The following is a 17,069-nucleotide window of genomic DNA, read 5'->3' as shown; positions in this document are numbered from 1 at the left end:
CATACTAGTTTTCTTCGATTCATGCACGAGGACACCCAGATCCCTCTGCACCGAAGCACACTGAAGTTTCTCTCCATTTAGATAATTTGCCTTTCTATTCTTCTGACCAAACTTATCCATGTTAAACTCCATCTGCCAAATTTTGGCCCATTCACCTAACCTATCCATATCCATTTGTAAATTTCTTATTTCTTTATTGCAACTTACTATCCACCTATTTTAGTATCATCTGCAAATTTGGCTGTAATACCTTCTATCCATGCATCCAAGCCATTATATAGGTTGTAAATAGTTTGGGCCCGAGGATGGAACCCTGTGGCACTCCACTAGTTATATCTTGCCAACCAGAAAAAGACCCATTTATCCCAACTCTCTGTTTTCTGTTGGTTAGCCGATCCTCTATCCAAGTTAATAAATTGCCCCTAACCCCATGTGATCATACCCTGTGTATTAACCTTTTGTGTGGCACCTTATCAAATGCCTTCTGGAAGTCCAGATATACAACATCTACAGGATCCCCATTATCCACTTTACTTGTTACATCTTCAAAGAACTCTAGCAAATTAGTCAAACACGATTTATCCTTCATAAAACCATGCTGACTCTGATGGATTCCGTTTTGACTTTCTAAATGTCCTGTTATTACTTCCTTAATAATGGATTCTAACAATTTCCCAACGACAGATATTAAACTAACTGGTCTATAGTTTCCTACTTTCTGCTTCCCTACCTTTTTGAATTATATAAGCATTTTTCCAATCCACTGGAACCTTTCCCACATCCAGGGATTTTTGGAATATTACAACCAATGGATCCACTATCTCCATTGCCACTTCCTTTTAAGACTCTAGGATGTAGGCCATCAGGCCCTGGGAACTTGTCTGCCTTCGATCCCAATAGTTTGCTCAGTACTTTTTCCCTAGTAGTGGTGGTTGTTCTAAGTTCCTCCCTTTCTATAACCTCTGCATTACCTGTTACTATTGGGATTGTACTAGTGTCCTCCACTGTGAAAACTGAGGCAGAACACTGATTTAGTGTCTCTGCCATTTCTGTGTTCTCCTCTATTAACTCCCCAGTCTCATCCTCCAAGGGACCAACATTCAGTTTAGCTATTCTCTTCCCTTTAATATACTTATCTCAGCTTTTGCTATCCGTTTTTATATCTTGCGCTAGTTTTCTTTCATAATTTACCTTTGCTCTTTTCATTACTTTTTTCGTAACTCTTTGTTGATCTTTAAAAGTTTCCCAACCTTCTAGCCTGCCACTGGCCTTTGCGATATGGTATGGCTCAGTTTTTGTCTTTGTTATTCTTAACGTTCTTGCTTAGCCATGGATGTTTTTTCCCCCCTCTTACAATCTGTCTTCCTGTCTGGAATATATTGTAGCTGGGAGGAATTGAATATCTCCTTAAACACCTGCCAGTTCTGCCTTTTAGTCTTCCTGCCCAGTTCACTAGGGCCAAATCTGTCCTCATGCCTATGTAATTACCTTTGTTTAACTCCAGAACGCTTGTGTGGGACTCCAGTTTCTCGCCCTCAAACTGAATTCGAAATTCTGGCATGCTATGATCACTCTTCCCTAGAGGATCCTTAACTATGAGATCATTAATTAATCCCACCTCTTTACACAATGCCAAATCTAGAATAGCCTGCTCCCTGGTTGATTCCACAACAAATTGCTCCAACAAACAATCTCTATTACATTCAATGAACTCTCCCTCGACGCTACCCTTGCCAATTAAATTAATCCAGTCTATATGCATATTAAATCACCCATGATTATTGACGTACAGATACTTACAGATACATACTTACAGATGTTTGCATGTTTTCCCAACTGTCCGGCTAATATGGCTTTTAGTGTTTAAAACCGTGGAAAGAAACAAATTATTTTACATTAAAGTTATGACCTAAAGTAATATGTTTCTCAGGCCTGCTGACTACTAAATCTATATTGAGTTATAGAAAGTTTTGTTTTTATTTTAGATACAGTATTAGCCCTGGATGTGTTTAAGAAAGGCACCAAATTTGCCAGTTGTTCTAAGGTATGTTTTTCTAGTATTTGAATCTGATTATGAAGACTTAGTCGGGGATTAATCCATTTTACTACATAAATAAACTCAACCAATTTTTATATTTTTAATTCTTTTTCTTCCATGCTTCAGGACAAAACTATTCGAATCTGGAGAATGAATAAAGAGACCAGAGAAGTGAATTGTGTGGCACAAGCTTTAGGACATGCCAACAGTGTTGGTATTGTTTCCTGCTCACGGTATGAGTGTTTTGGAAGTGTTCAAGTGTTTTTTTTTCATGAAAGCCTCAAAATACTCTTGATGCAAGATCCTTTGCATGTCTGCAATTGAGGTGATGAAAACAATACTAATTTTGCTTAACTTTAAAATGCTTATTCTTGTGTTGAAATCCCTCATTGTCTTGCCTCTCCCTATCTCTGCAACCTCCAGCCTACAGCCCTTCAAGATCTCAGTGCTTGACAAATTCTAATTTCTTCACCTTTGACGGCATTCCTTCAGCAGAGCCCTGAGCTCTGGAATTCCCTCCTTAAATCTCACTGCCTCTCCAGCCCCCTCTATCTCTGTTAAGATGCTCTTTAAAACTGACTTTTGATCATGCTTTTGCTCATTTGTCTTTATATTTCCTTGTGTTGCTAGTTGTCAAACTTTGCTTGATAATGTTACTGTGAAGTGCCTTGGAATGTTTTACACAAATCTAAGTTTATGTAGATTCAACTCGAAGTAGTAGAAGCACTAGAAGCGGCTCTTTTAAATCTATATCCTTATAACATAGTTCTGCCTCTGAAGGGTGCATTTAAGTAGCATGATCATTGCTTTCAGATTCACTTCATGATGAGGCAACGCTACTTTTTTCTGTAGCTAACTTCTTGTATTCCACCTGAGGAGCTTGCACTATGGAAGATTTATTGTCCATCGTTGAATGTGGATAAAGGATCGTTGATGTCCCCATTTGATAATTTGGTCATGATCTGACTACTGTTTAATAGATTTCTGTGTACTACAACTTGATTGCAAGCTTCAATGTTGTGTACAAATTCTTAGTCCTAATTTTTTTTCATAATGATTTTCTAATTACAGATTGAAGGAAGGTTTCATAGTTAGTGGTAGTCAGGACTGTACCATAAAACTGTGGAATCTTACAAAATCCCTAGGGGCTAACCATGGCGAGAAAACTACAGAACCTGAAGTCCTTCGTGCTGATTTGACTGAGAAGGTTCATGACAAGGTAAAAAGTTGTATGTTATAACCTTTTATCGAAGCAACAATGAACAGTTATGCTAAACTGCTTTGTAATCGAGGGAATCAAAAAGGGGGATTGCAGGCTGCTGAACATAGAAGTTTACCACACAGTGTTGCTGCCCTTGATGGGTTCCACTCTTGCTCAATAATATTGGATAGGTATCTCCAGCAATAGCTTTTCTTCCTGCAGCCACACTATATTACCACCCAAGTCCATCTAGAATGTATCCTTGTTCTCCCCCCCCCCCCCCCCCACTTCTCTTTCTAATTTTGTTGCTGCCTCTTGATGACATCATCCACAGACATAGGATTAGAACAGCCAGTTTGACCTCCTCCCCACCTGTTTCAAACTCCTTTCTCCCCCCTCTCCCACCCCCCACGAACTGCCTGTGCAGTCAGACTGCTTGTCTAACATCTGGTCTGGGATAGGCCGCATTACCTTCCAGTTAAATCCTGGGAATACTGAAACTATTGTCTTCAGCCTCAGCCACAAACTCCTAACCCGTGCCACCGATGTCATCTACCTCCCTGACTACTGTCTCCAGCTGAATGAGATGGTTCGCATCCTTGAAGTCTTATTTGACCCAGACTACGCTTCTGAACCAATCTCCTTTTCATTACAAGCTGCCAGCTTCCACCTCTTTAACATTCACCCCTAGTTCAGCCCAAATGCTGCTGAAACTCTCATCGAGCTCTTTTGTGACCTCCAGAGTCGACCACTCTCCTGGCTGGCCATTAATCCTCTAAACTTCAACTTGTCCAAATCTCCACTGCTCACATCCTGTCCTCCACAAGTTTTGCTGATACATCATCCCTGTCTTCATTGATCTATATTGGCTGTTGGTCCTCCAACACCTCAGATATAAGATTACCATCCTTGTGTTAAATCCCTTCATGATCTTGCCACTCCCTATTTTTGTATCCTCAGCCAGCCCTACAGTACCTTACCCCTGCAACCTCTTTATGCTTCTTACTGACCCCTTGTGCACCACCCCCACCTTTCCCCTCACTTTGCCCCGCCAGTGGCAGGCATACCTTCAGATTGCTAGGCTCTGGAATTCTGTCCCTAAATCTCTCCACCTCCCTTTCCTCCTTTAAGACCCTCCTCAAAACCCATCTTTTTGACAAAGTTTTTGTTAATGCCTCATAATATCTCCTTGGGCTAGACATTGAACTTCTCTGAAGCACTTGGGATGTTTTGCTACATTACACTATATAAATGTTACATTTGTTATGAACCATATTGCATTGATAATGAGATTCTTTGCTAGCTAATCATCAGAAAATTAAGGTGTGCTTTGTTAAATGTATCCTCTGTTTGTTTATTATTTTGTAGGATATAAACAGTGTGGTCGTCTCTCCAAATGACAAGCTGGTGGCTACAGGCTCCCAGGACAGGACAGCGAAGCTTTGGTCAGCGTCTGATTTCTCACTGATGGGAGTGTTTCGAGGCCACAAGCGAGGGATTTGGTCTGTCCAGTTTTCCCCGATGGATCAGATCCTAGCCACATCTTCGGCAGATGGCACTGTCAAACTGTGGGGACTTAAGGACTTTAACTGCTTAAAGGTTAGAAGACATTATATGGATGTGGGAGAAGGGATATCTTAATGTGCAAAAGCAACTAGGCTTCCCCGTTACCATCACTGGCTCCTAAAAAGGGAATTGGATGATATAGCAGAATCAGAATCCTTAATTAGGTTAAAATCAGTGGGTGAAAATTGGAGGGGGTGCGGGCAGGAGGTGGGATCAAAGTAGATGTTGACCCAAAAGGCCTGGACTATTTTAACTTCTGGTCCTCAATTTCCTGTTTCTTCATGGACTGCCCCCTCCCCCTAAAGCTGGGGTGTATGACATGGAAGCTGACGGTTGGCAGTAGGAAACACTGGCTACAGAGCATCACCAGGGACCCAAGGGAAAGGACCCTGGCAGAGTAAGTGAGCAAGGTAGAGGTGTGCGGGGCAATTGGTGATGGTCTAATGCAGGGGAGGCTCAAGCTCTCCTTGTGGGGCCAGACAGAGCTTTCCTGCTTCTTATGACCCACTAGGAACCTTCAAAATAAAAAGATTTACCTGGCTCACTTCTGGCCAGGATCCTGCCTTTGGCCAGCCCAGGACTGTGCAGGCCTTAGTCAACCTGAAGTTAAAATCACATGCACATTGCAGTGACCTTATCGGCCTTCAACTTTACCTCTTTATGGATCAGGCAACTATGCTGAAGCCAGAAAATCTCCAGTTAAAAGGCGTGCATCGTGAACAGTTTGGGAATGGTACAGTGAGCCTCCAGACACGATGTTATCTTCCCCACTCCCTCCTCCACCACCTGGCCCTTTACCGATGAGTGGGCTGGGTTAAAATCTGGGCTCTTATTTTGTTACTAATAACTGGATGCAGTAAAATACTTATCATTTGAACTGCCCTACTCTTTTTAACCTTAGTAGTATCCTGTGCTAGGGGACTTGACCCTTCACCATGGTTTCTTAATTTAAGGTTGCGTAGTCTCAATCCAGTTCTCCGTGAACAAGTGTGTGTGGCATATAAGTAGGTGCAATTTTATATTCTCATTCCGGACAGCCAGAAAGATGTTGAAATGACATTTTGCTTTTATTGAAATGACATTGTTTGTCATCACTTGAGTCCAACGGTAGATTCTTTTCAGTATTGGCTAGCAGTGATGTGGAAACCTTAAGTATAGATGAGCGATGACTGTTGAAAAGTTAACATTGAATGTCCCTTTGTTTGAATTGTCAACTATTTGCTGTCTTGCAAAAATTCCTGGCACACCCAATTGGTTTGCATGCAATACTTCTCTTCTTTGGCCTCCTTGTCTCGAGAGACAATGGGTAAGTGCCTGGAGGTGGTCAGTGGTTTGTGAAGCAGCTCCTGGAGTAGCTGTAAAGGCCAATTCTAGAGTGACAGACTTTTCCACAGGTGCCGCAGATAAAATTGGTTGTCGGGGCTGTTACACAGTTGGCTCTCCCCTTGCGCTTCTGTCTTTTTTCCTGCCAACTGCTAAGTCTCTTCGACTCGCCACTCTTTAGCCCCGCCTTTATGGCTGCCCGCCAGCTCCGGCGATCACTGGCAACTGACTCCCATGACTTGTGATCAATGTCACAGGACTTCATGTCACGTTTGCAGACGTCTTTAAAGCGGAGACATGGACGGCCGGTGGGTCTGATACCAGTGACGAGCTCACTGTGCAATGTGTCTTTGGGGATCCTGCCATCTTCCATGCGGCTCACATGGCCAAGCCATCTCAAGCGTCGCATGCAATACTATTTAGACATTAATGTGGTGTAGTTTGGCTACCAAATATGTAGAAGAAAATTGTTCCAGTCCACAGTATAATCTAGTTTCTGGCATAATTGGCATCGAATGCCAAGTTCTCACTTCCTTTTCCTCTGCAAAAGCTGTTTAAAAACATGGTAAAATGTTAATGCTCTCTGACCAGCTTGCATTCAGAGGGCCTTGGGAGTCATTGAACTTGAATCCCAGAAAGTTATCATGCAGGTACAGCAAGCAATTTGGAAAGCAAACAGAATAATGTCCTGTGAGGAGAGATTGAGTAGTCTAGGTCTATATTCCCCAGTAGTTTAGAAGAAAGAAATGCAATCTTTTGGAAAAATATAAAGTTTTTAAGGGATGACAGGGAAGATGCTAGGGAGTCTAGAATTAGGGGTCACAGTCTCCGAATAAGGGGTTGACCATTTAGGACTGAGACACAAAGACATTTCTTCACTCAAAGAATTGGGAATATTTGGAATTCTCTACCCCAGAGGGCTGTGAATGTTAGGTCATTGAATATATTCTTGACTGCGATTGATAAATTTTTGGATATTAAGTGAATGAAGGGATATTGGAATAGAGAAGCAAAATATTGAGGCTGCTGGAAATTTCCAATAAAAACCAAAGTGCTGGAAATACTCAGTAGGTCTGACAACATCCATGGAGAGAGAAAGTTAACATTTCGGGTTAATAACATTTTGTTATATTGTGATGGTGCGGAAAGGTAGAGTTGAGTGGCAGAGCAGGCTCGAGGGGCCCAGTGGCCTACTCCTGCTCCTATTTCTTCTCTCTTATGTGGGATTAGGGCTATTAATCTATGGTGATGGAATAAGCAAACTTACATTTTGAAGGAAGTATCTAGGATTTTTACTGTTCATTTGGAGATCGATTTTCAGAACATGTCCATTATCCTCTGAAAACTAAATAAGTTAGCATTTACATTTTTCATATATTCCCATACCCAACTTCTACTTCATTACCATTTGATAGACTGAGAATGCACAACATTATGTGCCAGTGGGAGGTAGATATATGGCAGAACTGGGATGGGGGTCCTGGAGCTTGGAAGTGGGCAGAGGGTCCTTCTGATCTGGTATGATTGAGGAAGGGGAAAAGTGGGGTTTGGTACAGCTGTGGAAAGTAAACCAGAGGTTTGACACAACTACGGGCTGAACGTGATATTTGATTCCCTGATGGATTCCTGGTGTTTGTCAGCAGTGAGGGGATGGAGGGGCAGGGCATAGATGTGATTGCATTGGTTGGCGAGGGGTGGAATTCTCTGTATAGCAGGACTGATGCATGATTTTTGTTTTTAGGGGATCTCTGTAAACATTGAAATTAGTATCTTGTGTGTTGGGGTGTGCATGTGTGTTAGCCTTGCAGTTTGTTTTTAAACAAAAACTCAATAGAAGTTTTATCTGAAGGTTTTGAACTTTTTCTTCAAGCCTTTCTTCAGATAGTTTTCAAACTGCTCGAGTATACCACCAGTAAATTTGACCAGTAGTGGTGCATCCTGGGAAATTGGGTACATTGCACATGCTCAAACTGCATTACCGAAATGCAGTTACAAATCACAGCTCCAGTCAAAAATATCAAGTCCAAGCCCAAGCTTTGGGGTGGAATTTAGGCCTTCAAGTAAAAACTTCAGTGAAAGTGCGAAAATGCACAAAAGACAACCCAATGGATAAAATAAAATTTTTCACATGATTATACATTTTGTTTAAAATGTTTTGATCAGGAATTTTAATTACTGAGAGGAAAAAATCGAAATATTAATGGGAACCCAGTGAACAAAATGCACAATTTCAGGATATATTCTAACCACAAAATAGCAGCTATTGTGTATCACAAAATGTGCCTCCTTTAACATGAAAATACTTATGACAGCATCACCTACAGAAGTAATGGGAGCCACAGAGACTTGAAATGTGACGGCGCTTTGTACCCGGCGGCCTTGCGACATGGAAGCACCGCTGCTGACTCCCCATAATATTTCGTGCGGGGGCTTATTTAAATGGAGGGGATGGAGCGGCTGCCCCCGATGACGTAGAGGGGGCAGCACTGTGTCCCCAGAAATGGCATCTGGTGCCACTGCGCAGGCACGGCACCATATTTAAAGGGCTTCAAGCCCTTCAGTGCCATTTAAATGTTTAAAGGGACAGGAATGTGCAAAAATTGAATAAACTTTTATTGACATTTCCAATCCCCTCTCCCACCACCCCCCCCCCACCCCCCCCAATGAATAATCAGATGATTTTTTTTTTTTGTCCTATCCTCGTGCGTTTTCTCTCATGACCGTCCCGCCCCCCCCCCCCCCACCCGCGAACTTTATTCCCTTTGACCCTAAACCCCTTCCCACCATCCCCGCAACCAATTGGAGCAGTTTTCACCGCTCCCCCACCCCTCCAGCCCTGAAATTTTCAGTCCTCCCCCTCCCCACCAATATCTCGCCTCGGAACTCCATATGGAGTTTTGAAGGCGCGAAAGTTGTGGCTGGCGGCCGCTAAATTGGCATGGGACAGCCGCCGGACCAGTTGAGTTCATCTGCATTTATTTTAATTGATTTTAATATTGAAATGAAGGCCCCGCCGCTTTGCAGCGTGGTGGCCGCACCAGGGCCTTGCCGCCGCCGGCAATATATGGCGGGGCCTTCTCGGTGTTGAGGGTCGTGGTGGGTTGCTCCTGCAAGTATTTTACTGGCCGTCTGACCACAACCCTCGACGTCGAGGTGTTGGTCAAATTCAGCCCTATGAATTTTCAAGTTTAATATATTGCAGATTGATACATTAATTATCTTGCATATGCTTGCAGTTCCTGTCAAGGAACTGCATTCTTTTTGTCATGCATGTCTGTCGCAGTGAGTCTTGCTTATTCATTTTTGGTTGCTTCTGATTGAGTCCTTGAAGATTTACCTCCAAGGTTGATTATGATATTGTTTACTTAACCTCCCAGCAGTGTCCCTAAGATAAATGGTGGTCTCTACAACAGCACTCGCCTTGGCATTGCCAAAATATGATGGCCTGATGGTGCTTGCCCCTCCTCTCTGCTTCCTCTCGTGTCTGCTTCTTCCTGCTCCCGTAACAGCTAAACAACCAGTAGGTTTCTGACATCACCTCAAATTCCTGTCAGCTCTATCTCAGCCCCTCTGTAATCAGAATGCCTTGACTCGAAGTGATTGGGGGCCTACAGCCCTGTCCCCCTTGCCCATATCAAAAGCTATATTCATGGCCATATCTGGGAATTGACTTAAATTTCTTTAAAGTAGTTTTTAGCCCATTTAAATTGATTATCCTGGAGAAACAATTTTACAGTGTCTCTCTTTGGAACACATTTGTGGCAGGGAAGTTCTTGGTACCCCTGCTTACTGCTTTCACACAGCATGGCTGCCCCTCTTGGTGCTTCCATGTTTCCCGTCTCCCCACCTTAGAGCATGCTTTACACCCAAAGACCACTCTCCCAAAATTCTAGGACCACCCTACTAATGCTGACAATCTATCTGCCTTCCAACCCATCTGCCTTATTCCAGCCCAACTCCTCACAACAGATACACAGTTCTTGAAACCTGCCTTTACCTACTTAGATACTGGACTGTTTCTTTTTAAAAAGGTGAGTGATTAAAGTCAACTAGACTGCTAAACTGACTTATAGTAGTAATCAAGCTCACTGATTTATGCAAGTCATCAATTAATTCTATCCTGCAAATGTCACTAACTCTCCTACAGTGCTCTATAATAAACAATTAAACTTATTCCATTAGTATAAATTTGTGACGCTAATAATGGATAAAACACTGTATTTACTGACTCCAAAGGGAACATTTGTTTGTTGAACCAAAACAGTTTAAAAAAAAAAAATCAGCATGGTGCTAGAACTGTGCTAATGACATTTTTAGGATGCCTACAGTGACTTAAGTTGGTTGTTCATCTAACTGGGACATCATTACCAATTGTTTTGGAAGTACTTTTTTAATATTTTGTGAGGACTCGTGTTTTAAAATTGTGGACATGGATTCCTTTTGGAGGACTGAAGTGATTCCATAGATGCTAAACTTTTTTTTTTAAAGTCACTGGAAGGATTTTGTTTAAAAATACTTACTGGAAGACACATGTCTTCAGCTAAGTGAACAGCAGGTGCCTTCTGACTATGGTAGTTGTTTACAGAGAAGTGACATGTCAAGATTTATGGTGGTCCAGAGTTGGTTTCATTTTTGAATACTGTTTTGAGTTAGTTGGGGGTCAGCCTGCTAAAAGAGAAGACCAACTCATGAGAAACCTGAGAATCAAGTGTAAGAAGTAGAGAAACTGAAGCAGCATTTCTCCTGAGAAGCTTCTGGAAGACTTCCTCTCGACATCTCCTGTCCAAACTGCTTCTGAAAAGACCCCAGTGACCGGTCTACGTGTACTCGGAGGGCAGACTGTATGCCATCTGGAACATAACATTTCTTATCCTTTTTCTTCAATAATTAATATTACTTTGGCCAATGCCTATTTATTTTTCTTTTAACCTGTATGTATGTGTGTGTTGGGTATTTAGAAGGGAATATACATATTTACTGACATATTTCAAACTGTGTGTTAACGCGTTGCATCTTTATTGACTAACTCTTGTTTTATAATAAATCAATACTTTTGTTTATTAAAGGAACCTGGTGGGTGGATTTTATTCTGAAATTAAAATAGATATATGTAATTGGCCGTATCGGTAACTGGGTAAAACATTTAAATATATGTTGTGACCGTGGAGAAGTGGGACTAGAGAAAGACTATGCATTTCTCCAGCCTCGGTCATAACACAATATTTCATCGTATTCCCCAGTATAACTGTGCCACCAATCTGTTTATTGGTTTCTGAGCTCTTGTTCAAGTTTCCTTCATCCCTATTTGATTTACACTGAGTTAAGTACATAGCAGTAAATAATTATTAAATGGCTGAATTTTTTTTGGGTTGTCTTTGTTTTAAGTAACAGTACTGTTTACAGCATGGTGAGCTTCATTTCATTTACCTGTTTGCATTCTCAGACATTTGAAGGCCATGATGCTTCTGTACTGAAAACTATTTTTGTCAGCCATGGAACTCAGCTGTTGACCAGGTACCTTTACAATCTGTTGGCATACATTAAAAATAATAGGTGAGTCACAATATTCCATTCCAAAATGCATTAGTGAAATCTTAGGAACAGGAGAAACCCATACATCCTCGATCCTGCTCCGCAGTTTAGTTATAACTGATGTCTTTCACAACTCCATTTACCCATCTTTGTTTCATCTCGCTTGATATCCTTGCCTAACAAAAATCTAGCAATTTCAATCTTCAAAATTTCTATTGATCCAACATCCGCAGCCTTTTTGAGGAAGTGAGTTCCAGATTTCCACTACCCTTTGTGAAAAAGTGTTCCCTATTTTAACTCCTAAAGGGCCTAGCTCTAACCAGGGGAAATAGTTTCTCTGCATGTCCCCTGATGAGTCCCCTTAATCATTTTAAGTACATCGATTAGATCACCACTCAACCTTCTAAACTCTAGGAGCACAAGTCAAGTTTATGCAACTTGTCTTCATAATTTAGACTTTTAAGCCTGGTATCCCTTCAACCCCACCCCATTCACCCCCCTCCCCAACCCTTTCTCTGCCCTGGTCCAAATCTCTCCAAGTGTAGTTCGTACCCATTGAAAATTACCTCAGTGAGAGAAGGGGATATATTGCAAAATCATATGGGCTCATATTTGGTGCAGTGAATCTTTTTGATTGGCATCTCATCAGAATTCACAGTAAAAGAATTGATACTTTAACACTTTCTTCTGGCATTTTAACATTGTTTTCATCTACAGTGGGTCTGATGGTCTACTGAAACTCTGGACTATCAAAACCAATGAATGCGTAAAATCTTTAGATGCCCATGAAGATAAGGTGTGGGGTCTCCATTGTAACAAGAAAGATGATTTGGTTGTCACTGGATCTACAGACTCATGCATAATTATCTGGAAGGTATGATGTATGAATTCACTGGGGATTCTGATAAACCAGCTCTGTGCAACTTACTAAAAAATGTTTTTAATAAATATAGGTTTTCTTTTTTTGCATCCCCTTCTCTGCTATCATACTCTCAGCCAAGGAGCAGGGGAGTCCCATTTGCCAGTGATGTTCACCTCTGTGGGTGCGATTGGACCAGTCCTCCACTACTGCAGTGTACACCATAGAGGTGCAACTCCCATCAAGCAGTTTTGATGTTTTACAGTTAGTTGGAATTTCTTTCTTAATTACACAAGATGGCTGGGTGGTGCACTAGTTTAAGCAGTGGCCTCTGACCTCTGGCACCTTTGCTTAAATCCAGCCCTGAATAAATGGATGAACGCCTGCTCTGCCAATTGACTGTACTTATTAGGCAGTGCGAGTCCAGCTTCCAGTGGAACCGTTGGACTAAACTGGCCTAAATTCAAAATTAATTGGCAGTAAATCAGTAATCTCACTTCAGAGGCTTGTGTGAACCAAATTGACAGGAGCTTTACTCTGTGTCTCAAACTAAGCTGTACTGTACATGAATGTTTGATGCCACTATCCATAAGCCAGAATGGAAAGCATTCCTATTCCTGCAACAGCATACTTCACAGAAAAGAAAGTAATTGATAACAGTTTACCCCATTTTCTCCCTTTTGTGCATCTTGGACCAGGCACAATTTCAGGAGGGTAGATACTGTTGACATCTCTAAAGGCACTGCGACTTTCAGTCCAGGACCTGACATCTCAGTCAAGGTACTTTGTGATTGCAGAATAGTATAGAAAGGATGAAGTGGATCTAACTTGTTGCTCTTTGTCTGCTTTCAAAATAGAAAAGTTTATTTTTCCTAATTAAATGTTCTTTTGTGCTTTTCAGGATGTTACAGAGTTAGAGCTTGCTGAGGAGCAGGCCAAACAGGAAGAGCAAGTTTTGAAGTAAGTTTAAAAAAAAAAAAAAATAGGTTTAGCTTGGTAAGAAACAGTTTCTACTTTATACCTATGGTAAAATGTGCAAGTCTAAATCATGAATTAGGGATCCAGCTTGACTTGAGCAAAGTAGGGTGAAACTTCTTACGTAGAGTCTAGCTCCACTTTGCTCCCAACCAAGAACAGAAAGTGTCTTTAATTCATTTGTATTAAAATACAGTATTCCAAAGCACTTTGTTTCTTCTATTCCCTTTACAAGAAAACCCCAGATTTCAAACCACTTGTGTTTAGGTCACCGAGTGTGTTTGTTTCTTTTTAATACTTATTTTTTTATAGTAAAACAAGTTTCAAATTGGATATCTGCACTCACAAGCTCTTTTGGTGAGCCTCTTAGTCTTTCTAATTCAATCTCAAACAGGGGTTGCTGCACAATGGGTTCAAATTTGGAATTTTAATGAAATTTAGTTTTATTTTCTTGCAGTTGTGTGCAGGAAAACCATTAATACATAAAGAGCAATCATTAATAACTAGTTTTTTTCCAGTCTTGTCCTTTCTTCTCTGAGAGGCCCTGTTTGTTGTTGGTGTATGGTTCCATGAGCTCAGGTTACCATTTCATACCTTGCCCAGATATATGTTTTAGGTGTTAGTCTAGACCATGAAAGTTGATAGGTTATTGATTGTGGGCGTATCATAGAGATCCAGAATTTATCAACTGTCCTCCATGCATGCTTTCCAGAAAGAGTCAGTGAATAATGATCAGGAGCAGGAACAAAGACTTTTTCTTCTCTAGTTTAGAAGTATGGAGACTAATTGTCGTGCTCCTACTGCTGCCCTGGCTGAGGTCAGGTAATTCCACATAGGATATACAGCTCAGAAATAAGCCATTCGGTCCAACCAGTCCATGTCAGTGCTCGTGCTCCACTCCTCCCATCTGTCCTTTTCTAAATCTATCAGTGTAATCCTCTGTTTCCTTTTTCCTCATATGCTTGTTTAGCTTCCCATTAAATACATCTATACTATTCGCTTCAAACACTCCCTGTGGTAGCGAGTTCCATGTTCTCAATACTCTTTGGGTGAAGAAGTTTCTTCTGAATTCCCAGTTGGATTTCTTGGTAACTGTCTGTCTTATATTGATAGCCTCTAGTTATGCTCTTCCCATGTGGAAACATTCTCTCTATCTACTTTATCAAAACTTTTCATAATTTTAAAGACCTCTATTAGACCCCACAGCCTTTTTTCAAGAGAAAAGAGACCCAGCCAGTTCATCCTTTCCTGATATGTATACCCACGCATTTCTGGTATCATCCTTATAAATCTTCTCTGCACCCTGTCCAGTGCCTCTATATCCTTTCTGTAATATGGCAATCAAAACTCAAGATTCGATACAAGTTTAGCATAACTTCCCTACTTTTCAGTTCTATTCCCTCTAGAAATAAAGCCTCGTGCTTGCTTTTTTTTTATGGCTTTGCAAACCTCCGGAGCAACTTTCAGTGATTGGTGTGTCTGTACTTCGAGATCCCTTTGTTCTTCTACCCCATCTAGACTTGCACCTGCCAAGTAATAAGTGACCTCCCTATTCTTCCTGCCAAAATGTACTACCTCACATTTATCAGTGTTAAACCCATTTGCCTATTCTGCAAGCTTATTAATATCCTCCGTAACTTATTGCAGTCCGCCTCAGTGTTGACTATCTCCCCACCCCACCCGCAAAAGTTTGGTGTCGTCCGCAAATTTAGATGTTATGTTTTTGATTCCAAAGTCCAAATCATTAATGTAAATTGTGAACAGCAGTGGTCCCAGCACTGACCTTTGTGGAACACCACTTCCCACCTTCTGCCACTCTGAATAACTACTCTTTACTCCCACTCTTTGCTTTCTGTCTGGAAGCCAGCTAGCAATACATTCTGCCACTTGTTCCCTGACTTGGCATTGTCTGACCTTATTCGTTATTCTATTATGAGGCACCTTAACAAAAGCCTTTTGAAGATCCCGGTAACTTACATCTACTGCATTACCGTTGTCTACTCTCTTTGTTATCTCCTCAGAAATTTCAATAAGGTTGACTATTTATTATATTTTCATTTCTAGATGTTCTTCTATTCTCTCCTTTCATTATTTTTCCTACCAGCGATGTTAAGCTGACTGGTCTGTAGTTCCCTGGACATGTTCTATCCCCCTTCTTAAATATAGGTATTATGTTAGCTATCTGCCAGTCATCTGGCACTACACCTTTTTCTAATGAATTATTAAATGTGTAGTATTGCCTGTGCTAGCTCTTCCTAAAATTCTTTCAAAATGCATGAATGCAATCCATCTGGACCAGGATTTTATCCTCTTTGACTTTGATATTTCATATATCCTTTTTTTTAAATTTTAAATGCACTTATCTCATTACTCATCTCATCATCCAATGCCACATCTACCTATTCTATCTCCCTGGTAAATACGGAAACAAAATAATTATTTAGTATTTCTGACATCTGTCATTACCTGTATCCCTTAATGGCCCTATTCCCCATCCCAGCCTCCCTTTTTTATTCACGTGCCTGTAAAATATTTTACCATTTTGTTTTAAGTTCCTCAATTCAATTTCACAGTTCGTCTTTGCCGTCCTAAGTTTTTTTTTTTGACTACTCTTAATCTAATCATCTTCTCTTACCATGCACTCCTTTGCTGTCTTTGTACTTAATTTGTTTCTCTTTCCCTACCCTCAGTTGTTCCTTAGAGTCTTTGATCATTCATGGTGTTCCAGTAGTGTTTATTTTGTTCTTTCCTTTTAGCAGAATATATTTTTCCTGCACTCTGTTGAGTACAGTTTTAAATCTTTCCCATTGTTGTTTGCCAATATTATTGCCCTCTTGTTTTCCAAAGTTCTATTCTCGGCCCATAAAAATAAGCTTTTCTTCAGTCTATTAACCTGGTTTTCTTCAAATATATGTCTTTCTCTATTGTAAAAGCATATTGTTATGTTACTGTCACAATTGCTAGATGTTCTCCTACTTGTACTTCTCTTACTTGCTCTGGTTCACTCTCCAATACTACATCCAATAGCAAATCTTCCTTGTTGGGCATTTTATAATTTGCAATAGAAAGGAGTCCTGTTCACATGGTAGGAACTCCATTCCCTTATCGCCTTTACCTACCTCTTCTGTCCAATTAATATCAGGGTAGTTGAAATCCCCTGTGATTTTCTGTTTTTTTTTAACTCGATTCCCTAATTTGTCTGGATGTTTCTTCCTCCACCTCCCTTCCACTTTGAGTGTGATTGATCCTTTATTATCTTTTATCTCTACCCATATGGATTCTATTTTTGTCTTGTTGCTAGCTGAGTCCTTTTTGTCTACGGCTATTGTTATCCCTAATAAGTACAGTTACTCCACCTCCACTTCCACCCCCCCACCTCTCTCTTCTAAATATGTTATGCCCTGCAATGTTTAGTTCCCACTCCTGATTTTTTTTTTGTATTTATGTCTCAGGAATCCTTCCAATGTCTGTTTCCTCTCAATGCATGAGTGCCTCCAGCTCCCCTGTTTTATTACGTATACTGTCTGCATTGCTGTCTCATTTTTAACAGGATTTCCTCTCACCTTACTTTTAAC

At 40.8% G+C, this 17,069-nt stretch overlaps 1 protein-coding gene across 1 annotated transcript in view; it reads left to right on the top strand.

Moving 5' to 3' along the window:
* tbl3 (transducin beta like 3) overlaps positions 1 to 17,069 on the top strand; it is a 77,324-nt gene that overhangs the window by 32,706 nt on the left and 27,549 nt on the right. Inside the window, exons 12-18 of the mRNA XM_068055758.1 lie at positions 1,986 to 2,044; positions 2,165 to 2,271; positions 3,110 to 3,257; positions 4,608 to 4,838; positions 11,572 to 11,642; positions 12,378 to 12,534; positions 13,421 to 13,479. Of these exons, the coding sequence (XP_067911859.1) occupies positions 1,986 to 2,044; positions 2,165 to 2,271; positions 3,110 to 3,257; positions 4,608 to 4,838; positions 11,572 to 11,642; positions 12,378 to 12,534; positions 13,421 to 13,479 (832 nt within the window). The remainder of the gene's footprint in view (positions 1 to 1,985; positions 2,045 to 2,164; positions 2,272 to 3,109; positions 3,258 to 4,607; positions 4,839 to 11,571; positions 11,643 to 12,377; positions 12,535 to 13,420; positions 13,480 to 17,069) is intronic.

This window comes from Heterodontus francisci, chromosome 24 (assembly GCF_036365525.1).
Source record: "Heterodontus francisci isolate sHetFra1 chromosome 24, sHetFra1.hap1, whole genome shotgun sequence".
Taxonomy (NCBI): Eukaryota; Metazoa; Chordata; class Chondrichthyes; order Heterodontiformes; family Heterodontidae; genus Heterodontus; species Heterodontus francisci.
Note: the sequence above shows the minus strand (reverse complement) of the source record. Positions and strands in the feature narration are given on the sequence as shown.